This window comes from Rhodamnia argentea, chromosome 5 (assembly GCF_020921035.1).
Source record: "Rhodamnia argentea isolate NSW1041297 chromosome 5, ASM2092103v1, whole genome shotgun sequence".
Taxonomy (NCBI): domain Eukaryota; kingdom Viridiplantae; phylum Streptophyta; class Magnoliopsida; order Myrtales; family Myrtaceae; genus Rhodamnia; species Rhodamnia argentea.
Genome location: NC_063154.1, coordinates 10,926,023 through 10,951,776, shown reverse-complemented (window position 1 = coordinate 10,951,776; position 25,754 = coordinate 10,926,023). Strand labels below are relative to the sequence as shown.

Sequence of the window (25,754 nt, the reverse complement as noted above, 5' to 3'; positions counted from 1 at the left end):
TTTTATGCATATTTGGTAATTGTAGCTTTTAAATTATAGAAGTTTCCTTACGAAAATGTATTGATCTTCGTATTGCTCCCTACAATTATGTACAAAAGGGTTTCTTCCTTAATGATTTGCTACAGTTCCCTCTATTTATTTCTTTTCAAAGATGATTTTTTTAAAATCACCTATTCCATTTTCCCAATATATTTAATATTTTCTTTTCGACGTCTCCTACTTTTTTGCCATTCAAACAAATCTCTTTCGATTCATGATATGACTTTTCAAAGATAATTGAGATTTGATAATGAAAAGGAGCATGCAATTCTTCTTCTTTTTATACCATTGTCATTATTTAGTAGTCTTGCCATGATTTTTCTTTTCTATAATTATGGATGATTGACAACTATGTTGATCTATTTACTGACATTTGGGGAAAAGACCGCCAAGACATTTTCTTAATGTACAAAATAAACTTTTAGATAGTTTTTATTCCTTAAAAGTTGGCAATGTCGGAATCACATTATCATTTTATGGATTCTTAGATCTGCATTGTCTAGTAAGATATTCATCCGTTTCTTTAGTTTCATGTGTCAATCTTTATGTGATTGCTTCTTAAAAATCTTCCTTTAAAGGCGCAACCATACTTCTATCTGTATTTGTTTCCTTATCTAATTATTATTCTACGTTTGGGTGCGGCTATTTTCACCCCCACCCTTTTTTTATTAAACCTTCTCATTTTCAACAAATATATTATACCGCCTCTAATGATTTTCATATTTGCACAATTTGTTCAATTTAGTCACTTTGCTATTTTGGGCTCCCTTCAAATTTTTCAATGAGAATTAAAAAAAAATAGTAAAATCTTCTTGCTCTTATAGCAACCTACCAGTCTTCATCACTCCTACGTTAAAGCCTCACTTTTGTCGTGAATTTGTTATGTCACTTGAATAGAATAAAAAAATATGGTCTCTATTTACTTTATGAAAGGATTGGTGATTTCATTCTACTATCAATTTGATACTTTTACACGGCACAAGTAAGAAGGCAGAGCGTAATAAAAATACAATAAAAATAATGCAGTAAAAAATTTTGCACATTGAACAACCTTGATATTTTGCTTATGAAGGACTCCAAAAAGAGAACCCATGCATAGTAGTAATTTTTGTCAACCTAAAATGAAAGTTACTTGTTTTAGTGAATTTTTTCCTCATTTTGTGCAAATGTTCGATTGAATTAAATTTCATCTTTTTAAAATTTTGAAATGGCAGGATGCAAATTTAATTTAATTTGTCAAAATTTAACTAGAGCTTCATTTGTTTCATCCAATTATCTCATTAGATCCACTTTATATATCCTACATAGAAATAAATTTTTTTTAAAAAGAACGAAAGTGAATAAATTTGAAGGCCAACACTTCATGTTTCAATTGGAGGAATGAGGGTGACTTCGTTTTTTGAGTGAAAATGAGTTAGATCTACACGTATTGGGAGATGAAGTAGCCCCACCCTTCATATTTATCCTTGAATATATTTACTTTGCCTTTTTATGAAATTAGATATCTTAATTTGATCACCCTTGCCTATGATCCAATCACATCTTGTTTGAGTTGTGTTTAAGTCCATCTTAAGGGCAAAAAGCATTTGCAACCATGGAAAATGGCATTGTAGACAAGGAATATTTCATTCATCCTAACATCCGTGGAATGAGCAGCATTTGTATTACGGGAAAGAGCAGTTAAAGTACTAAACTAACGTAGACATACTATTTCTTTTGATAACTTTATCATCAATCACTTATGTAATCTTCGAAGTGGCTACAAATGTCTTCTTAGATTTCATAACTATTAGATTTAGGCTGAGCAATAAATCTCCGAAGTGGCGTCATATGTGCTCTAAAAAGTTTTTAGGAACTTAAGCAATCTCTCGTAAAATTTTGAAGTTATTCAGAGCCATTTTCCATTTGCTATCAATCACATCTTCATTGTACTTTATCATGGCCGGAAAGACAACAGATTACCTAAGCTCGCCTGGCCAAATGGTCTGGCAAAGAGACTTGGTTATAATGCTTAGCCAAATCGAATTGGGCCCCATCAAAAGAGCAATTGACAATATGCAAAATATAATGAGTAGGGATACAGAAAGTTCGCTCAAGTTGATCTATAGTGGCTCGGCCCCAACCGACTCCATTCTGAATCCACTCGGGAGGATCCCCAACTTCACTATAAGCGGAGGAAAGCAACAGTATTTCACGAAAAGAGCTCCCCCCACATAATCCCCTCCTTAAATGGAAAAGAGCTATCATCATCATCTTCAATCACAAGGAAACACCAAACATAACTGCTTCTCTCTCGGGCCATCCATGAAGATCAGCCAAAAGACTAACAACTCAGGCGGGTCATGTTCCCTCTGCAGCAACTACTTACACTGCAGAATTATGACTTCAGAAGAATAATTTCCAGGATGGAGTATGTCAGTGCTCCCGCCAAAGTTACAAGCAACGGTTTACAAGATTCCAAAGTCATAACATCTAAATAGGAGAATCTAGCGCAGAAAATTTTCAGGCGCCAAATGACCCTTTCGGGCAATCAGAACTCATAGTTGTTTCACTGAGGATCTTGTGTGTATCTATCTTCAATCGAACACGAACACTCAAAACCACATATTATAGGAAGCGTATCGCACATTATATGTTGCGTTAACCATCATATGAGGTCCATCAACAACCAAAACCGACAACTCAACCGCTGCAAGGAAAGCATAGAGTTGTAGGAAGCATGCTTCATGCACAGCGAAGAATCGAGAACAAATTGTATGTCCAACTTGGTGGCTTGGGTAGTAATGATACCTATTGAACTCTGTTGTACCTTTGCAGCTTCCACAATTGAATCCTATCATGAGATGGCAAAGTGGACTTTAGATCAGAGAAACTGAAATAGAAGTTCACAAGAAAGCACATATTGAACAAAAACAAGTGGGAAACCCAGCAGGGGGAGAGAGAGAGAGAGAGACCGACCTGAGCTGCCATCAATCGAGCAACTGTTTTCTTGCTTGGGTCCTGAAGTTCACCAGCAATCAAGAGCTCATCCAAAATATAGTAAGCTTTACACGTTGACAGCAACAAACATTTCGCAAAATCATTAATTATCACGAATAAAACAATACGAAGAGAAGATAAATATGTGAACTCTTGTGCCGAATGAGCAAAACCGACCTTATGGAAGTTAAATATCGGGCCCAACTCACATACCTGTGAAGAGTTAAAGAAATTGTGGTGAGATCAGGAACTCAACACAAACATCTTAGTATTTCATGAATAGAAAAGTTCATACACGCACTGCCAAAGTACAGGTCCAAAATCTAGACAAAATGATGAATTATCTCACAGTACCTCGAACTCATTGTCATCCTGATCAATGCACATACATAAATAATCTTCACAACTTAAGTCCTCTACTAAGAACTAATCCACCGAGCTCTCGAATGAACTTGAGGTTTAAAGAAACAATGTCTCAGAATAAGGACAGTACCTTCTTCCTTTCCTTCTGTGTGTGGAGGATACCATTTTGTCAACCTGACCTTCCCTTGACAACTGATTAGAAGAACAAAGCGAATCTAAAACATGGGCACAGATTTGAATAGAACTTAAATATCCATCTTGAGTCATATGCAGGCCAATATAGGCAATTGGAGAGAGAGAGAGAGAGAGAGAGAGCCAGCTTATATTTGACGCGATCATATATAGAATGAGAAGCGTATAAAATTAACAACTAGAAAACAGGAGTAATCCAGATTGCAAATCAGTGAGCGATCACTAGGGATAAATTTATTTTCATCCCGGTAAGCTTCTCTATATCATTTGGTGCCATCAAAATCTAAAAGCACAACTCTGGGATGCAAAATGTTCATTCATGGTGTCATCCTCCGTGGGAGTCCTCACACCAAAGTTCCTCTATTTTATCATGAGCTCCATATTAAACATTTTCGCACACAAAATAACAAATGTCTGGAAAGTCAGGAAACTAAATCCAATCCAAATCTTTAGATATTTACAGACAGATTAACCACAGCTCCATCACTTAATTCCCTCCCACCTACTGTCTTTCTTCAACCACAATAAACAAGGAAACACCAAAAACACAACTGCTTCTCTCTCGTCTCCTAAAGCTTCCGCCGCTTACTCCGCCGCAGCGAAGTCCGCCCCCCAGCCTATTGCTGAACCGGAGCCTGCTGCTCGTCCCCTTCTCCCCCCCGGGGGTCCCCGCCTATTGAACGGAGCTGCCGCCAGCTTGCTACTCCGCCGCAGCGAAGTCCGCCCCCCAGCCTGCTGCTGAACCGGAGCCTGCTGCTCCGCCAGGGCATGCCGCTTACTCCGCCGCAGCGAAGTCCGCCCCCCAGCCTGCTGCTGAACCGGAGCCTGCCGCTCCGCCGGGGCCTGCCGCTCCTCCGGGGCCTGCTGCTCCGCCAGGGCCTGCTGCTCCCCCAGGACCTGCTGGACAGCCGGCATGAAACCCTGAGGAAGGGGGTAAAGAAGGTCGTAGATGTTCCTGCAAGTAGATTGGATTAAAAGGTTAAGAGAGAAGAAAAAAAAAAGTTGCAATAAAACGAAAAAGAGCAGTAGAGAAACACTCTAGCCCATGCCGCAGCCTGAAGCCTTCTTCGCCCTCCAAAGCGGCCCTCATTTGTGCTACGAGGGGATCTACCACATTTCCCTGCGGTACGGGGCCCTGAATCTCCACGGTTAGAACCTGTCCAGGCTGTAAACTTCTGACTACCGCCAACAGAGCTTCAATCTCCTCCATGCTACTTGCGACTAATCTGATTTCTCCGAGGACTCTACAAACTTGTGCTGCATAAGCATTGTTGGCATCATCGCAGGCTCTCCGCGCATTAGAAACCTTTGGGTTTCTTTGCGCTTCAAAATAATCACTACGAACGAGAAAGCAAAAAATAAAAAAATAAAAAAAATTGGAAATTAGAATAAAAATAAAAATCGCAATGTCAATTGAAATTGCTACCAGTTATTAGTCGCGATGAGAAGCGCGTTCAAGTAATCTTCATAACGTTGGAGCGTCAATTCGAAGGCTTGTACAAGCAAAGCGAGAGGAGAGGGCCCATTGGCCATGGCTTTTGTTTTGAAGACGAGAAGAAAATGGCCGCGTGAGGAGAAGAAATTTCAGTGATTGAGCTTTATACATAAGATGAGCCAAAACCCTAGCGCACTGATTGGCTCTGAAGAAGACGACCTTGATGATATCGGACGGTCCAAACCCTCTCATAAAACCCGCCCCTCCATGAGAAAATATTCTCTTGGGGACGTTTTTAATGAAAAATGCAGCCCCTATATATATAAGAGGCTAATTCCCTAAAAAAACATCAACTTTCCCGGCCCGAATTTTTTTATCTCGTACAAAAACACCAACTTTAACTTAAGTCTCAAATCAGGCCCGAACTTTCTTTTATCTTATAAAAAACCACTAATTTTAACTTGAGTCTCAAATTGGCCCATGTTAATTTGGAACCATTAATTGTCACTCCATATCATCAATAAATTCACGTGGCTTGTTGTTGTTGATGTGGATTTAAGGTACTATTCATCGTCTTTTTAGCATGGAATCCAACATTATTCATCCGCTTCGCCTCGGTCATAGCTTGATGGACGACGATTAACTAGTTCATCGTCTCCTTCATTTCACTTGCAAGCCTCCTCTGTGTAACTGGAATATGAACCTGCGTGTTATCCCACCCATGGAGAGGCGCCATGGACAAGAACCATCAAGCTGAAAACTAGAACTTTTTTTTGTTTAAACAAACCCAAGGCCTTCCCCTAAAGCTTCTAAACAGTAAGCTAAGTTTTCGCATTTTCTTTTGTTTTTTAACTTCAGTCGCTGTTTATCATTGATGTGGCCATTGCATCATCGATGTTTAGCCGCAGTTTCCTCGAAAAAATATCTTTAAAAAAAATCTTGGCTTACTGTTTCGAAGAGGAGCAGCTTTTTTAAATTAAAAAAAAAAGGCTCGTGAGTTTGGCTAATCCTTTTTCTCGCTAGAATCCGAAACAATGTTACCATCCTTCCTTAACTGACGTCCTAAAAGTTGTGACTGAGATGAAGTGGATGAACAACTTGGGATTTTGTGCTAAGAAGATATGAATGGTGCCTTGAATCCATGTCAGCAAGCTACATGGATTTATTAACGACATGGAATTGGCACGTTAGATAACTAACTGTTTCAAATTAAGGGAGCCAGATTTGGGACTCAAGTTAAAGTTGATCAACTTTTTATGAGATAAAAAAAAAAAGTTCGGGCCATATTTGTGACCTGAGTTAAAGTTGGTCATTTTTTATGAGAAAAAAAAAAGCTCGGGTCAAAATCGTTATTAGAATTAAAGTTGGTGCTTTTTTTTAGGGAATTAGCCCTATATATTCTGGAAAAGAATTGGAGGGAAGAAAACAAATGTCATTTGAAGGAGAATATCTAGTTCTCCTCCAATTGGTACTATTTGTCCATTTGATTTTCTAAGTTCTTACTAATTGTAAGAGAAAGGGCTTTTACTATACAAATCGAGTGAAAACAACTAGAATGTACCGCAAGAGGTTTGCGAATAAGATTGAAGACACAAAGGCAACTTAAAAGACCTAAATATGTTGGTGTAGACATATTTAGCTGAGTATATATTATATCAATTGTCAGGGACCAATTCAGAATGTGTCTATGATGTCTTTGTTACGTCCATTCGAAAGCTACACCAATGTCCGAAGTAGTAAGGATTTCACAAGGTACCCTTTGGGTATCTGCTCAACTCAGCTGCCGGAGTAGAGCGGATCCTGTCTCACTTTTACCACTTGGCTTCCTTACCCAGCTGATCCTGAAGTACACACTACGTTGAGCCTTGAACCGTCACGTGTATCTATATATAGAGAGAGACACACACTCATCTCCGCCCTAAGCTAACCAAAAGATAACCAAGTCGCCAAACAAACTATCGTCCAATATAAATACCAGTATTTGGATTGATCATCCTATTCATTCCTTACCAATGCGTAGGACGCTAAACATGGGATGGTTGCTTGAAAACTATGATATATGGATACGTGGTTTCACAAGAAGCAACCCTCGAAAACACTTCAACATTTTCTGATACTCTAAACCGTTCGTTAGTTTTCCAAGGCATTGATTTCAGGTAATTATTATTGTCGGACATGTGCCCATTACCGTCGGAACAAAACAACATCGTTTTAGCCATATTAGCGCCACGCAAGATAGAAAGACAAATCCGATCAAAAAGAAAAAAGATCGAAAAACAATGACAAAAAAAAAGCTACATTAGAATTTTTCGTTTAAGTTAGATGAAGTTAGAGGGAGGGCTTGATTACACAAATTTGACAAGTTTTAGGACTAAATTTCACTTTTTGAAATTTTAGGACTCAATTACACTTTTGTGACAAGTTTTAGGACTTCTAATGCACTTATTTCCTCAGATTATTTAGGGATAGTGACATCCTTGCATTGTAGTTAAGATAGGGAAAATTGTCTAAAAAGTTCTAAGCCAATTGTACGATGGCAACTTCAATCATAAACTATTTAATTGTGTCAATTTAATTGTAAATCTATTGTACGGCAATGCATTCAATATAAAACTTTTTTATTATGCCAATTTAGACCTAAAACTTTTGACGATTTAATCTTACACCTTTTAACAAATTATCGGTGTAGTTCTTCTAACTAATTTTGATCGAAAATCACAGATATGGTAGTCCAATTAAAGCCGGGTGACTTACATGACATATGAGATGCTGCATGGACATTTTGATCATTTTTTTTTTTTAACTTTTGTTGATTTTTAAAATTTTATTTTTTTCTCCGCAAGCTCGGCGGGGCAAGAGGCACAAACCTTTGGCCGGCCGCCATTGATGGCATCGCGACACTTGCCCAAGGGATGGTAAGTTTTGGCCGATGCGGCATGAACATGGTCATTGCGTCAAACCTCACGTGTGTACCAAGAAAATCTCTAGTAGCTACGCCTTTACCAAAAGAAGAGTGCGTAAAAAATATGTCCACGAAATCATCAAGGACTCTAAAAGATAACTAGACGGAGCAATAAAAGGGAGGGAGAATGAGAGGGGAGTGAGGGAGAGAATATGGTCCCTCTCTCTCCCTCAAGAGAGTACGCTTCAGGAAGAAGGAGGTTAGCGGCTGGGAGGAGAGGAAACCCTAGGGGAAGAAAGGGCACACTGTTTTTAACGGTATGCCATTTGCCTACTCCACCTGTTGTCACTGTAAATAAATCTGTAGAGATTATAATTGCACGAACCATACAATTCTTGAATGTTCCCTCAATTACACCCCCAAAAGAGGCACGAGAATTAATGAAAGAGAAAACGGTAATGACACCAAAGTTTATCTCAATATTCAATGTAGTCTTTGAATAATTTATCTGTTCAATCTATTCCATGGTTAAAAGATCCGCTAAATGTTCTTACATAAACAAATCTAATGCCCTTAACTAAGGTGGACATAATTTTCGTGAACTTCCATTTAGATTAGCCATATCCATGTGGCTTCAACGTCATATGCCCCCTCTCTCTCCTCTTATAAAACACTCTTGACCACGCACCAGTCAAACGCGAACGACGCCACTACCTGCGCTTGCCGGTCTCCATCGTCGCTGGTTATTCATTGAGTTATCAAATATTTGGCAAGACTACGAAATGTAGTAGTGCACCAACAATAAATAGCTTTGGGCAAGCCTTTCATTCATTCCGCATTGGTTGTACATGAGGCTGGATGCAGCAGAAAAGTTCTATTCATATCCCTTCCATCTTCATACACGTGAGAATATCACATTCCATTCATTCTGCATTGGCCAATTCCAGGTCAGCTGATGCTCAATGGCAAAATGAATCCAAGAAAGAATGTTGCATAAAAAAGTTGAATATTGGAGTTTTCTTATGCAACTTGCGTATATAAAAACATTGTTTCATTTAAACCGCCCTCTTGTCCTGGTATTACAAAACATTTGTTAATGACTGTTTGATGATTTTTCTGTTGTTCTGTATGTCTTCATCTATTTTTTTGGCATTATATTTCTCTATTCCCATCATTGACTTCTTGGCACAAAAAGGAAACAGAAAAATTGTTCTAAACTAAAGGAAGATCTAGGTCAGAACCTAATAAGCTAACTCAGGAGGTCAATAATGAAAACATCATCAAACGAGTTTTGAACTATGTGGTTGCATCATTATATCCAGCATGCATGAATTCTATGCATGTTCTTAATCCGTTGTATGTGACTTAAATTTGCTGGATTCCTGATCATGCATATTGTCCATATTTATTCGTTATTCAAATAACATCATCAAGGCTTGTCTATGTTTAAGAATGGAAAGTAGTGATTTTAGTCAAAGTCAAGGAAGGGCAAAAAAGAGAGACCAACATGTATGGACAATAGATGAATAAAATGTGCATCTAGATGGTCTTGAAGAACTAGTTGCGTGAGGAATAAAAGATAATAACAGCTTCAATGGTGGTTACATGATTATGTTAGAGAAGTGGTTTGAAGAAAAGTTTCCTAGTTCTGGCAATGGGGGTGATCATGTAGGATGACAGTGTCCATATCAGTAATATCTGCTCAAAATTTATCAGATGAACTCAATTAAGAAAACGTGTAAAGGTTTAAGATTCAATTGAAAAAATAAAAAAGTTTAGGACTAAACTGACAAAAAGTCTACAACCCTTTCAGGCGATCGGAACTTATTGTTGTTTCACCGAGGATCTTGCTTGTGTCTATTCTCAAACGAACGCTAAAACCAGTGTATTCCAAGAAGCATATTGCACATCATATGTTGCATTAACCATCAAAGTAGGTGCATCTACAACCAAAACTCTCAACTCAACTGCTGCAAGGAAAGCATAGAATTGCAGGAAGCATACTTCAAGCACAACGAGTACAGTGGGGAATCAAGAGCAAATTGTATATCCTACTTTGTGGCTAGGACAATAATGGTACTTATTGAATTATGTTGTTCCTTTGCCGGTTCCACAAGAGAATCCTATCACGAGAGATGGCAAAGTGGTCTTTAGATCGGAGAAACTGAAATAAAGGTTCATAAGAAAGCACATATTGAACAAAAACAAGTGGGCAACCCAGAAGTCGAGAGATCAAGAGAGAGGGAGAGACCTCAATATATGCAACTATTGCGACTTTCCAACAATCAATCAAAATATAGCAACTGAAGGTTTTGATAGTAAAGCAACTGATTTCCTATCCTATCCATCATTTGGTGAACTACGGATTTAAAGTCAATCTATCTCATCCTATCCTATCTGGTTTATCAATATAAATGACATATATCTATGTATGCTAGAAAATTCCGACTTATTACTATAAAAATAATGTTCTCATACACACAAAAAAACTGAATGTACACATTTTATTAGATTTTCAAACCTCTTTCAAAAAAAATAAATAAAAAAAATAGAAACAAATGAAAAAAATAAAAATAAAAAAATAAAAAAAAAAAAATAAACCTCTTTCCCCCCCTCATCCTAAAATTTTTATATTCGTTATATAGTAAGCCTTAAAATAGATAAAACATATCATATCCCGTTTTATTTAACGACCCAAACGAGCCTAAATGTTGATAGCAACCAGCATTTCACGAATCATCAATTATCACATATAAACACGAATAATGCAATACGAAGAGAAGATAAATATGTAATCTCTTGTACCGAATGAGCATAACCGACCTTACGGAAGTTAAATATCAAGTCCAACTCGCATAACTGTGAAGAGTTCAAGTAATTATGGGGAGATCCGGAACTCAACACAAACATCTTAGTATTTCATGAATAGAAAATTTCGTACTCACACTGCCAAGGTACCGGTCCAAACTCTCAACAAAATGAAGAATTTTCTCCAGTACCTCCAATCCATTGTCATCCTAATCAATGCACATACGTAAATAGAGACTGGCATATCTGCACAACATCATTGAATCCAACTTGGTCAAAATTAACAACTAGAAAGTAGGAGAAACCCAGCTCACAAATCAGTGAGCGATCAGTAGGGATATATCTATTTTCATCCCGGTAAGCTTTTCTATATTGCCATCAAAACCTAAAAGCACAGCTAGGAGATGCAAAATGTTGTATATTTTCGCACACAAAATAACAAATATCTGGAAAGTCAGGAAACCAAATCCAATCCAAAAGCTTTTCATTTGAAAGAACAATCTTTAGATATTTACAGACAGATTAACCCCAGCTCCCCCACTTAATTCCCTCCCGCCTACTAAAGACCAAAAGCAACTGCTTCTCTCTCGCCTCCTAAAGCCGACGCCCCTTAGTCTGCCGCTGCGAAGTCTGCCCCCCAGCCGGCTGCTGAACCGGAGCCTGCAGCTCCACCGGGGCCGGCTGCTGCGCAGCCTGCACTAAAGGTTTTAGGAAATCATAGACGTTCCTGCAAATAGATTAGACTAAAAAGGTTGAAGAGAGAAGAAAAAAAATAGCCAAAAAAGATAAAAGAGCGGTAGAGAAACACTCCTACCCATGCCGCAACATGAAGCCTTCGTCCTCCAAAGTGACCCTCATTTGTGCTACGAGGGGATCTACCAAATTTCCCTGCGATTCGGGGCCCTGAATCACCACGCTTAGAAATCGATGAGGCGGTACACGTCTGAGTACCACCAACAGAGCTTCAATCTCCTCCATGCTAGTTGCGACTAATGTGCCCTCTCCGAGGACTCTACAAGCTTGTCTTACATAAGCATCGTTGGCATCATCCATGGCTCTTTGGGCATCATAAACCTTTGGGCATCGTCGCGCTTCAAGAATATTACTACAACCAACGCAAACGAAACGAAAAAAAAAACCGAAATTAGAATATAAATAAAAATCGCAATGTCAACTGGAATTGCTACCTGTTAGCAGTCGCTACGAGATGCGCCATACTGTAATCTTTATAACGTTGGCGCACCAATTCGGAGGCTTGTAAAAGCAGAGCGAGAGGAGAGGGCAGATTGGCCATGGCTTCTTGTTTTGAAGACGAGAAGAAAACTGCGGTGTGATTTTTGGGTGATTGAGCGTATATATACGATGAGCCAAAACCCTAACGCATTGAAGAAGACGACCTTGATGGTATCGGATGGTTCAAACCCTCCCGCTTGAGACGCCCAGCTTCATAAAACCGTCCCTCCATAGTCTGTTGGAGACCTTTTTCACGAAACAAACCTTTTATTTTATTTTTTTTGTTTCATAAAAAATCATCCACTTTTAACTCGAGTGCCAAATTTAACCCAAATATTGTTTTTCATCTTATAAAAAATCATTATCTTTAACTCAAATCTCAAATTTGACCCGCATTAACATGGAACCATTAGTTATCATTACACATCATTAATAAATCCACGAGCCGAGAGATCTCGTCTATTCGATCCTCCTTTTATATGGTTTCAGATCTATTCTTCAATATTATCGGTGTGCTAACGAAAGTAGCTACATTCGCAAGACGAAACTGAGTGCCGGGGGTCTTGCACCTGTACTTAAAAGTCTCACAATGTCCCTTACCAATGTATTTTTCAAGAGAGAGCTGAATCTCGGAACCACCATTGAAGTACTTGATGTGGTCGAATGCCCAAGTCATTCCTAAGGCGAGAAACGAGAAACCGAGCCACAAGAACAACAGAGAAGAAGCCATTTTACTTCACTCTGAAGAACAGTATAATCACTTAGGCCAGCTAAGTTCACCATTACTTATAAGGCAAAATGTTGGGGTTTCCCACATAATTTATGGCATCATTAATAAATCCATGAAGCTGTGCATTGCCCTACCCATGGAGAGGCGCCATGTACAAGATCCACCAAATGAATAAAAGTGGGTTAAAGAGTGGGCCGAAAACCCATATTGACACCTATAATTAAAACCATTGTTGGTGTTTGAATTTTTTCTAACTATTTGAAATATGCATTTATAGTGATCACTCTCTTTATAAAGTAATTTTTAAAATATACTGAGTTCATATCTATCGATTGCAAGAAATAATCGTGTATCCATTTCACATGTGAAGATTCATTTGACCTATCACACTTTTGGTACGTACTTAATTTGACAAAATTCTTGTCTTTAAACATGATGATTGATATGTAAGGGTACAGGTCATTTACATAGGAAACCTCTCTTTTGCTACCCCATTTTCCCCCTTCACTATTGAGAAGACTATTCATAATCAACACGACACAAAGTTCGATTTAGTCAACTAAAGTTTGGTGATGAAACCGATATGGTTATTGACAATTGTAAAAGAATCCACTGATGCCTATAAGCAATGATTTTTCCTTCATAATATTTGTTTGCTCAATTTGGTAATAGCAAAGGTCATGATATCCCAAAGTCTCACATTAGATGGAAAAGACCCCTTAAGTGCTTCATAAACCTATTACGGAAAATTTTGTCCTTAATTACGGAAAAGACCCCATTGACAACTAAGATTTGTCCTTAATTAGTCACGATCTTATGGTCACTCAACAAATTACGGAAAAATTACCAAAAAAATTTTAAACCTATTGCAATTATGCCAATTCAATCATAAGCCTTTTTTTTTTGCTAATTAAGTCCTAAATCTTTTGCATTTTAGCTAATTCAATTCAACCGGTCAATTTTGGCCAAAAATCGCTGATATAGATGCCAAGTGTCTATATGGCATGGCCACCTAATTTCTTATTTTTATTTTTATTTTTATTTTCCTTCCTTCCCCCATTATGGTCGACGAGGTTTGCCGGAGCAGGATGGCCACTAGGCAAAGGCCTCGAAGGCCCTATCGGCTGCCTTGTCTAGCCTCACCCCGCCTTGCCCATGATTGGTGAGGCCATGGCTACCTTTCCCCCGCAGTCGGCAAGGTTGGCAAGACCTCCTTCACCAACAATCGAGGAGGCCATGGCAAGGCCAAGTGAGGACCGTGACCCTTGCCAACAGTTGACAAGGGATGCACAACCCTCACCCAATGGAAGGCAACCTCCAGCGTCCCTTGCCGGTTATAGTGGGTGAAGGAAGCAAAAGAAAAAAGGGAAAAGGAAAAGGAAAAGCAAAGAAAGATTTAAAAAATTAATAAAAAGTTTGAAAAATATTTAAAAAATTATTCATGTTAGCGTCATTCATGCCACATAGGACGCTCGATGTTCATGTTAGCAGTTTACTACCAAAATTGACTCAATGAATTGAATTGACACAATTACAATGAAATTTAGGTAAAACAAGGTAGGTCGTTACAAAATACTATGGTAGCCTCTAGACTCGAGAAGACACTCATTTTTGCCTAGCTCTCTTTAGAGGATGTGACCTCCACAAATTTGATCACTTGGCGTTATCTAGATGAATTATACAAAACTGCTAATCGTTCACTTTTTTAACGGTTTTATATACTCTGACAGAGTAAAATTTCAACCATCAATCTCAAATGTGGCTAAGAAATAAGAAGCCCACTGGGGCTAATTTATATATATATATATATATATATATATATATATATATATATATATATATATATATATATATATATATAATCCTTTTATCTGGCACTAAACATAGCAGCTCACATCCAGTGGGCTAAAGACTTGAGTTTAGCTAAAGAAGATAGAGGGCGCATCTCCATTGACGTTTGATATTTCCAGCTTTCAATTTCTCATCAAGCTTTGAAATTATTTGACCAACTCGTCATTGTGTACTTTGAATCGAGTCAAAATTTCGGGTTGCAATCTTAATAACACTGCTATCCGACGTATCTAAGGCATTTGTTAAGTAGCCGAATATCAAAATGTCAAGGTCTTTAAGGTAATTGTGACATATCGTTTTCTCATAAAGTATAATGTATGTCATTGACACTTTAATTTTTAAAATTTTCTCGTTAAATTAATTCAAAATATGCTCCCCATAGCTCTTTTTTTTTTAACCTTATATTCTTTACGGTACATCTTATGGCCAGCACTCGTTTTGTAATGAATTGCCGAGCAAGTAGTGGCTTGGAAAATTTAGCAGCAAAGATTGGATCAAGAGATGATGATCATTGTGGCTCAAACCCATGAAATAGAGGCAATAAATACTTCCACTCAGTTAGTAATTGGGTCAAAATGGTCGGTCCAGTCCAAGAAGCATATCGCAATTCGCAGAGGAGATTTTGCACGTCTGCCATGGCTCCAAAATCCTTTTTATCGCCAAAAACTCCAAACTTACAATACTATAATAAATATATACTGCGACCATGGTCCTGTCTAAGACATTCGCCAAAAAAATTACGTGGCGGTGCATGCGGACAAATGAGTGAACAAAGCTGACCTAGAGCGGCCATCAAACGACGTCGGTTGTACCGGTTTTGTTCGTATGAAATATATTTCTTTATTGTTTAATTTAACCTACGACCTGATTCTTAAAAATATTCTTTTGCCCTCGAGGCTTAGCCACCATAAGAAGTGCTGAATGTGCGTGTGCGCATTTGCATTGATCGCTAATAGACTTGTAATTGATGTCCTGCTTATTTTCGTGATACTCGGATTGGTCTGAGTGTGTTTTTTTTTTTTCCTCGTCTTTGACATGATAAACGTTCTTTAACACATTGTATCCACTATTTCATAGTCAATGCATTTTCATGTTGCATGCACGTAGATTGATTTTGCTCATACAAATGCAACGGGTAATATTTTAACACCATAGGGGTTACATAACAGCATAATAGAAGCTTTCTTATATAGATGCTAATTCAGTCATATGTTTTTTTAATTTTGTCACTTTATAATTAGATTTTTGATGATTTGCCAATAAAATCCTTCAAGTCAATTTTAATCCAAAATTGCTAATGTGGACTGCTCACCGTCCTACGTGCCTCGATCAACACCGATGTGAATAAATACTTACAATTTTTAAAATTTTAATGAACTTTTGTATTTTTTTACTTCTCTCTCTCTCTCTCTCTCTCTCTCTCTACTAATTCGGGCGAGGATCGGCCGGATACCCTTGCCGGTCCTAGAAGAAAACAAAAATAAAATAAAAAAAGAGTATCCTCATCAGCATCGATCATATCACATATAATAGCTAGCATCCACATTAGCAATTATCGGCCAAAATTGATCGGAAAGATTACATTGGCAATTGCTAATAGATTTACAATGAAATTGATCGAGTTAAGAAGTTTATAATTGAATTAGCATCTTTATTTGCGATTTTTTTTTATTATAATTCTTCATCCTGGTTGATTTCTTCTTTTTCACATATTGCCCTGGACGGCTCGTGTTGTATTAACTATAGCAAGAGCATTAGGGAGTAATACATAAAAATAGAGTTGAACATCGATGAAAAATGAGAAAGAGGGAGAAACCCAGCTCGCAAATCAGTGCGCGGACAGTAGGGATAGATCTATTTTCATCCCCGTAACCTTTTCTATAACATTTGGTGCCATCAAAATCTAAAAGCACAGCTCTGGGAGGCAAAATGTTCATCCGTGCTCTCATCCTCCATGCGAGTCCTCACCCTAAGAAGGAAGGATCGTGCCGGCCGCCAAAGCTACTTTACACAACAAATTTCAGGAAAGTCAGGAAACCAAATCCAAAAGCTTTTCATTTGAAAGAAACTTTAGATTTAAAAGACAGATTTGATCAATATAAACCACAGCTCCCCCACCTAATCCCCTCCTTAAATCGAAAAGAGCTATCATCATCTTCTTCAATCACTAGAAAAAAGAAACACCAAACATAGCTGCTTCTCTCTTGGGCCATCCATGAAGATGTTGAGCCAAAAGACTAACAACTTAGGTGGGTCATGTTCCCTCTGCCGCAGCTGCTTACACTGCGGAATTGTGACTTCAGAAGAATATTTCCAGGATGGAGTATGTCAGTGCTCCCGCCAAAGTTACAAGCAATGGTTTATAAGATTCCAAAGACATTATATCTTAAATAGGAGAATCTAGTGTAGAAAATTTTCAGGGGACAAATGACCTTTCGGGCCATCAGAACTCACAGTTGTTTCACCGAGGATCTTGTGTATATCTATATTCAATCGAACACAAACACTCCAAACTAGCATATTATATGAAGCGTATCACACATTATATGTTGCGTTAACCATCATAGTAGGTCCATCAATGACCAAAACCGACAACTCAACCGTTGCAAGGAAAGCATAGAGTTGTAGAAAGCATGCTTCCAGCACAGCTGGTGCAGCGGGGAATCGAGAGCCAATTGTATATCGTAATCGGTGGCTTGGGCAATAACGGTATCTAGTTAACTCTGTTGTACCTTTGCAGCTTCCACAAGTGAATCCTATCATGAGATGGCAAACCGGTCTTTAGATTAGAGAAATTGAAATAAACGTTCTTAAGAAAGCGCATATTAAACAAAAACAAGTGGGCAAGGAGGGAGGGGGGCTTTTTTCCAAAATAAGATAAAAAAAGAATTTACCACTTTGGGTGTGGCTCGGCGACCCAACCGCCGAGCGGGCGCCGCTCGGCCCCGGCTCATGGGTGCCACAACGCCCTATTAAAGGTGCTGCGGCGCTAGATCGAAGGTGTTGCGCGTTGCAGCACCTTTGCAAGCACTACGGAGCCTTCGGCTCTACTTTTTTAAGCGTAACCAAAGGCTCGGCCTTTCTCACTTCTGAACCTCGGAAGTTCTCCCTCGCCTCGAACTCTCCCTCGCCTCAGAAACTCCTGGCGGAAGGCTCTCCCTCACTTCACTTAAAAACCCTCTTCCTCACCTCGCACTCTCCCTAGCCTAAAAAATAGAGCCCTTTCATCGGCCTCATTTGCTCATTGAAGGAGATCTCCTTCATCTCATGAGCCTTTATCGGTATAAAATAATTTTTCAATTAAGTATTACATTTTTATGTAAATTTATGTTATTATAGGTTGTTAGTACTATGTTTTTATTTTATTTTTATTATTTTCATAATGTTTAAATTAATTTGTGAATTTTTTATTTTGCGGAATTTGAGATAAAAGCAAAACCCGCCTCCTTATTCGGTGCTTTCTCTTGGCAGTTTGAGCTCCTCATTCGGTGTGTGCTCTCCCTCGATAGTTTGAAGTAAATTTCGTTGTAGTTATTTTTTGTAGTTTCGTAAATATAGATTTATTTATTTGGTTATTCTTTAAAAAATATTTACCGTTTTAGGAATGAGAAAAATAATTAAGTGTCACGATCCGACGATTTTCAAAATATTAAAAGTATTTATGTTTACATATTCCGTAAAATAATTACGAATTTAGGTATTCTTTAAAAATATTGATGTTTGCATGTCGCGATCCGGTGATTTTCAAAATATTAAAAATAATTTTAGGAGTTTAAAATGAATTTTTGGGAAAATAATAGAAAAAGGCGATCAGATGGCCCAAGAAGCGTAGGCTGGGTTTGACCAGGTCTGAAAAATGTTTTTTCAATAATGAGCTAGACTGAATAATTAAAAAAATCAGAAAATAGAAAATTGATAAAAAATGTAGATAAATCAAAGAAAATTTCACAAAAATTCAGAAATTTTTTTTAAAAATCTGAAAAAATAGGAAATGACCACAATCAACTGGCCATGAACTATTGTGGGTATTTGCCTACGATTTTTCAAAAAATGATGATTTTGCTCTTCCGGCAAATTGTATCCCGAAAAAATTGAAAAAATTCTGAGAAAGAGTAAAAAAATCCCCAAAAATAAATAAATAAAATGGCTACAATCAACTGACCAAATCCTAATTTGGCTAATTTGACTTCCCGTTACTTCAAAAATAATGATTTTGCCATTTTGGCAAATTGTCTCCCAAAAAAATAGAAAAATTCTGAGAATGAGTAAAAAATCCCGAAAAAAGGAAATGGCTACAATCAATTAGTCAAATCCTAATTTGGGTAATTTGACTTGCCGTTACTTCGAAAATGACGATTTTACCCTTCTGACAAATTGTCTCCCAAAAAAATAGAAAAAATTATGTGAAATTCCCAAAAAAATTTCCAAACTAGCCAAATCCTAATTTGGATATTTGGCCCCGATTTTAAAAAAAAAAATGACGATTTTTCCTTTCCGGCAAGTTGTCACTCAACAAAATTGAAAAAATCCTGAATTTTTTTTTTTAAATTCCAAAAAATAGGAAATTGCCACAATTAACTGGCCATGGACTATTTAGGGTATTTTGGCCGACAACTTTCAGAAAAATGATGAGTTTTCCCTTTTGGTAAATTGTCTCCTAAAAAAATAAAAAAAATTCCAAGAAATCCCAAAAAATAGGAAATGGCCAGCTATCTGCAATCTTGCCTGGAGGGTTGCCTTTCCATTAGCAGAGGCCTTTGCGTTTCCAGCAATAGGGTCGGATCACAGCCCCATCTTACTCTCCTTAACCACTGGCAAAGTGAAAAGGAAAAAATCCTTCAAATTTGAATCGTTCTGGCTAGAGAGCAAGGATTGCGGTCGTATAGTCAAAGAAAAATGGGAGGAATTAGATAGTGAGGGAGCTGATATGGCCGGGAAAATAAAAGCTATCTCAGCTGCTTTGGAAAATTGGAGTAGGAAAGTGTTTCCGAACTGCAGGCACCAAATTCAGAGACTTCAGCGCGAGCTCCAGCGGATAACTAATGGCCATAACTTACCTGCAGAAAGAAGAATCCAGAGAGAAATTATTGTGCAAATTGAAAATGTGTGGCGACGGGAAGAAATGTACTGGGGCCTCAGGTCAAGAGTGAATTGGTTGAGATGGGGGGATAAAAACACTAAGTTTTTTCATGCGACAACTATCCAGAGGAGGCAACGTAATAGAATTTCGATGCTGCAAGTGATAGGGCAGGATACCTGGGTTAAAAATCCTTCTCTTTTAAAGGAGATGACATCAAATTTCTTCACTGAGCTATATACCTCAGCCGGACCAAGGAATTTTGAACCGGTTCTTGCACAATGCCCCATGGTTGTCCTTGATGAAGCAAATGCAGAACTAGTGGCAGATGTTACCATTGAAGAGGTCCGGAAAGCAGTTTTTGAAATGGGAGCAGAAAAAGCCCCGGGACCAGATGGACTCAATGGGCTATTCTACCAACAAAACTGGGAGCATATTAAGACTGGAGTTTTTAGGGAAGTCAAGTGGTTCTTTGACACAGGGAGATTGAACCCGGAGCTCAACAAAACACACATAACCCTTATTCCGAAAGTGAGGAACCCTGAGAGGCTTGACCAATTCAGACCTATAAGTCTCTGCAACTTCGGATACAAAATTATCTCAAAAATCCTTGCAAACAGATTGAAAAAGTGGCTGCCTATGATTATTGCTGAAGAACAGAGTGCTTTTGTCGGAGGAAGACAAATTCAAGATAATATTCTGATTGTCCAGGAAGTTCTGCATCAACTTAGAATACGAAAGAGGAAGAAGAGGTTTCAAGCTATACTGAAGCTGGACATGAAGAAAGCATACGACAGAGTTGAATGGGATTTTTTAGAAGCTTGTCTGGTAAAGATGGGATTTTGCGACAGATGGGTTGACAGAGTAATGAAATGCGTAACCTCAGCTACGCTTAGTGTGAAGTTGAATGGAGAACCACTGCCGTACTTCCAACCTTCGAGAGGGATCAGACAAGGCGACCCTATCTCCCCATATCTGTTCATTCTTATGGCAAATTCTCTGTCTATGTTATTAAGGAAGGCAGTTAACGAAGGAACTATTAAGGGAATCAAATTGAATAGGTTTTGCCCTTCACTTTCACACCTCCTGTTTGCGGATGACTCAATATTCTTCTTGGATGGTAAGCTAATTGAATGCCAGAATCTGGGAATGATACTAAACCAGTACTGCTATGCCTCGGGTCAAGAGATCAATCTAAACAAATCTGGTCTCTATATGGGTCCACATTGTCCTCAACAGCTCCAAGATAACCTTGCACATACTCTCCGGGTTCCAGTGATGAGGAAAACAGGGAAGTATCTGGGTTTGCCTTCGGATTGGGGGGATACTAAGAAGAATATGTTTTCATGGATCAAGGCGCGAGTAGACTCGAAGCTTGAAGGTTGGAAGGAGAATCTATTTTCTAAGGCTGGAAAAGAAACCCTAATCAAATCAGTGGTCCAGGCTATCCCTCAGTATGCTATGTCGATCTTCAAAATTCCAAAGTCTATTTGTCAGTCGATTGAAAGAAGGATAGCCCAATTTTGGTGGAAGAGTAGTCAAAAGAAGACTGGTCTGCATTGGCGTAACTGGGAACTCCTAAAAACAAGAAAAGACATGGGGGGGCTGGGTTTCAGAGATATGGCTTTATTTAATAAGGCCTTGTTAGGTAAACAGGCATGGAGACTAACCCAGAACCAAAACTCCCTATGGAGTAGAGTCATCAAAGGCATGTACTTCCCAGACAGATGCTTCCTACAAGCAAGAGAGGCGCGAGACCTTCCTGGGGTTGGCTGAGTATTCTACATGGCAGAGAAACCATTACAGAGTCAGTGCGGTGGTCTATAGGAACAGGAGAGGCAATAAATATAAGGGAGGATCGCTGGCTTGGGAGGGGAATCATTGGCGGTCCGGCAAATATCTCGGATCCTGTGAAAGTCTCTGAGTTAATTTTGAAAAACGAAGCTTGTTGGGACATCGAAAAAATTCAACTTCTATTCGATGAGGAAATAGTTAAGGAGATCCTGGCTATTCCCATTAGTCCTATTCCTCGTGAAGACAAGCTGAAATGGACTGAAAATGCAAAAGGGGATTTCTCGGTTAAAAGTGCCTACAATTGTTTAAGAGAAAAAGCATCAAAACAGAGCACGAACTTGGCTTCCACTTCATTTCAACCAACAAGAAGACTATGGAATGGTATTTGGCAGGCCACTATTCCCCCTAAGGTTCGGATCTTTCTATGGAATACGGCTCAGAATGCCTTGCCTACTAGAGACAACTTGTTTCGGCGCAACATAATCCCCCACCCACTATGTCCTATATGCAGCCAACAAGCAGAAACAACAGAACATCTACTCATTTCTTGCCCGTGGACGGAACCCATCTGGAGGAAGCTAAATGTGTGGCATCACAATTCACAAGTCCATCGTATGGACGAGTGGATCCAGGCCATCTTAGATGACCGCAACAGTGCAGTTAGCTTTGATCTGATTGCAGTTATCCTCTGGAGTATCTGGAAGTCAAGAAATGAATTAGTGTTTCGCGGTAAACAACCAAGTCCGAGTCATCTAATTGAAGAAGCACAAACTACCCTGGCAAGCTATAGCAGGTGGAACGTAAAAGATCAAAACTCTGGGAGGATAGACACAAACTCACCCATTGATTGGGTACCTCCTCCTTACCCAGATCTGAAGCTGAATGTCGACGCATCCGTCAGTGGTGCCGACCTTGAAGGTGCAATCGCGGGTGTACTTCGGGACTCGAGTGGCTCTCTCATTGACGGATTCACTAGAAAAATCCACCCTTGTACGGCGATCGTAGCTGAAGCACATGCCCTTGTCGCTGGCTTGAAGTCGCTGGAAGAAAGAAGAGAGATTAAAGTACAGAAGCTTCGGGTTCGTGTGGAGTCTGACTCTTTGGGGTTAGTTCGTGCGATCAGAGGAGAAGTGGATGCCAACTGGGAAGCAGCAGATTTAGTCCTCCAGGCCCAGCAGCTTCTTGCCAGACTACAAAATGTGTCCGTGGCCCATTGCAAACGAACCGCAAATCATGCGGCGGATTGGGTCGCCAAAACGCATCGTTCTAATCAACTCCCGGTCCACTGGGTCTCTGCCCCGCCTCGGCCCCTTTGGGATCTATTATGTACCGATGCCCCTCGTTTGGGCCTTTTTGTACGAAACTCGAATTATCGGTAATGCAATTTATCTTTCTGACCAAAAAAAAAAAAAAAACTAGCCAAATCCTAATTTGGGTAATTTGACTTCCCATGCCTTCGAAAATGACAATTTTGCCATTTTGGCGAATTGTTTCCTAAATTTTCTCAATTTGCCCCTGGAACTTGATTACACATCCTCTAAGCCCTTAGGACTATACTAGGACATTTATTTCATTTGATATATTGGTAGTTATAATGTTAATTTGTTAATGTGTATGGGACAATATTTACTAAATTGTAAGTATGAAATAATTTGTAATTTCTTTATTTAGCAAAATGTCGTCTACATCTTTTGCGATTATGCACTGGGGAGGCAGAATAGTATGAACTAAATATGGAAATGATTACAAAGGCGGACAATCTACCATGTTCGAGTTTGTAAACATGTCAACATTTGATGAGTTATGTGCTCTCGATCAAGAGTGCTTTGAATATAACAGAAAACCAGTATATTCAAGCAATGGTGCATAGATATCCGGTTGTAACACACAATTGTGTTATATATGACATTATGGAGGTGCAAGATGATAGTACAACTAGGATGATCCAGCAATTTGCACTTCAAGCTAATGCTACGGGGTTTTTACGGTTTTATGCAACTGTAGCTGAACACTAAGTGATAGATGATTCAGTTGGGGAAGGTTCCAATATTGGTGAAAATGACGATGGTCGGCATAATCAGCACGTGGAGTCCGATGACGACGACAATGATGATCAAGAAGATGATCTTTGGTTAGACAACGATGATAGTGATGAAGAAGATGTCAGAGGTGAGCTCCATCGTCACCACGGCTCACAAAAACCGAACCACCCATTCATTGTTGTTCGCGACCAGCTCGTTCGTCGCTAGATCTGGAGACATGGTACATAATTTGCAAGGAAAAGAACAACAACATCTATATGTCTTGAGATCTGCTTTTACTCTGGTGAAAGAATGTCATAACTTCCACATGCATTGAGCTATTTATAAATATCAACTGAAAGTAATTCTCCCACTTTTATGTCGCGAGATGATTATTGTTTACCATCTTTGATCAAACGTTCAACTTCAGTTTCAATTTTATAAGTTCAATGCACCAAACTACCCCTTGCTTTTTTTACCATCCTTGCATAGTCTTCCTTTAATACCCAATAACATGCCAAAGGGGAAATTATCCAAAATTTCCTAAATATATTACATTTTTGCCAATTCAATTCTAGAGCTTTTAATTTTGCCAATTGAATCCTCAACTTTTTTATATTGAGAATTAATAATATAATAGTATTTTGGCGACTATTATGCTAACCGTCTGTTTGTAGCCACAAAAAAATAAAAAAAAATAACTAATTAAAACTTATTGTTAGGTCCATTGTTTTAAGAATTTGTGGCTCAACAACATATTGTTATTCTTACGGTCACTCAAAGATTGTTATACTAGCAAAGTCCTTTTATATTTACCAATTGAATTCATCAGTTCAATTTTGGTCGGAAGTCGCTAACGTATACACCGACCATCCTACATGGCACGATCGATGCTGACATGAACAATCTTTAATGATATTTCAACATTTCTTAACCTTCTTATGTATTATTTTGAATGTTTATTTTTTTCCTTTTTCTTTACTTTGTTTCTATTCCGGTGACCCTCGCCGACCACAAAGGCCTTGCCCGGATTTGGCGAGGGCCTTCACACCCTCGCCCATGGCCAGCAAGACCGTGATGGCCTCACCTTGGGCCTTCGCGACCTTGCCGACTGAAGGCAACTCTTGGCGAGGATCACTAGCGACACTTACATGCCCGAAGAAAAAACACAAGAAAAAAGCAAACAAAAAGAGGAAAATAGAAAAAAAAATCCAATTTTTTTTTTTAAAAAGCATTAGTTTTGTCACATTGGACAACTAACATTCAATGTTAGCGATTTCTAGCCAAAATTGAACGATGGATATAATTGGCAAAAGATGAAAATGATTAGGACTCAATTGGTAAAATCAAAAGATTTATGATTAAATTGAGAAAAATGCATTCATAGTGATAGAAACTGTTATTGATCGTACATGACTGTCAATTTGTCAATATCTTGTGTTTCGTCTTTGCTTTTTCCAGGAGAAGAGATAGGACAACCACATCATGAGTTAACCCGTTTGGATCCAAACACGACAGGCAGAACGATATTGAGCTGAGTCAACTAGGCATCAGGCTTTGACCCAAAAAAAAAAGAAAAAAAGTCTGGCGGAGGAGGCATTCTGAATGCAACCAGAAGTTTTTTCGTCAGAACTTTTACGTTCTCCTCAATGTCATGAGAGATTACGCATTTTTTTGGACTAATCCATCTTCTCCATCACAACCCGAGCAAGTTATTTCCTCAGCAATTACATGCTTCCGGTTCTCTCCATCAGCGCCCAGATCTCTGAGATCCCCAACGCATTCATGGACGACATGATCAGCCACTTGCAAGACCAACTTATGGTGTGTAGATCTCTTCACATAGTTGATCTACAAGAAATTATCTTGGCGCTATATTTGACAACATTTGATTGGCCATGCCAATTACAGAGTCTTTCTAAGATGGGTACTAGGAAGTTTGTGCTCGAGAACGCCGGCCTCGTCGGTTCTGCCTTATTAGAAGACGATAAATCAGCTGAACCCGGACAAATGTGTCGACTTGCCAAACAAACTCACGAAGCAGTACAATGGAATGTTGAAGGATTCGCTGGCCGATCACACCGACAACCTCCCAGTAGCCACTTTTGTCCATGCCAACGTCTCTGATATGGTCATGGAAGTCATGACCAACCATGACAAACATGGTACTGTCTCAATACAGATAGAGAAAATTTACATTCTTATTTCATGAGACGTTGCATATATCGTGCTTTCGCAAGCAAAATAGGTTGACTCACAGAACTTGATTCAGCACAAGTATTTCTGTCTAAAGATTGGGATATCTCAGAGAGTCTGAGAAGCTTGAATGA

The 25,754-nt window shown here is 38.8% G+C and overlaps 1 protein-coding gene and 1 pseudogene across 2 annotated transcripts; one reads left to right on the top strand and one right to left on the bottom strand.

Moving 5' to 3' along the window:
• Window positions 1-3,876: 3,876 nt before the first annotated feature.
• Window positions 3,877-12,050, bottom strand: LOC125315042. 2 transcript variants are annotated; one of them, XM_048278913.1, is made up of 6 exons: window positions 11,906-12,050; window positions 11,533-11,823; window positions 4,444-4,528; window positions 4,281-4,314; window positions 4,112-4,150; window positions 3,877-4,046 (listed from the first exon to the last, which is right to left on the bottom strand). In XM_048278913.1, exons 1-5 carry the CDS (start codon window positions 12,010-12,012, stop codon window positions 4,143-4,145), a joined length of 525 nt encoding a protein of 174 aa, XP_048134870.1. In that variant the 5' UTR covers window positions 12,013-12,050; the 3' UTR covers window positions 3,877-4,046; window positions 4,112-4,142. The 2 variants fall into 2 exon arrangements, with proteins under 2 accessions (XP_048134870.1, XP_048134869.1); XM_048278912.1 differs by lacking the exons at window positions 11,533-11,823; window positions 11,906-12,050 and adding exons at window positions 4,617-4,910; window positions 5,000-5,227 and having other exon boundaries at window positions 3,916-4,046.
• A 7,409-nt stretch (window positions 12,051-19,459) lies between these two features.
• Window positions 19,460-25,636, top strand: LOC125315089 (annotated as a pseudogene).
• Window positions 25,637-25,754: the final 118 nt, after the last annotated feature.

Excerpts from the sequence above, each read along its gene's own strand:
- LOC125315042 (XM_048278912.1), bottom strand. The coding sequence starts at position 5,106 with ATGGCCAATGGGCCCTCTCCTCTCGCTTTGCTTGTACAAGCCTTCGAA. Across the intron at positions 4,529-4,616 it reads GGCTTCAGGCTGCGGCATGG|GAACATCTACGACCTTCTTT; the intron begins GCTAGAGTGTTT and ends ATCTACTTGCAG. Across the intron at positions 4,315-4,443 it reads GGGAGCAGCAGGCCCTGGCG|CAGCAGCAGGCTGGGGGGCG; the intron begins GAGCAGCAGGCC and ends CAGGCTCCGGTT.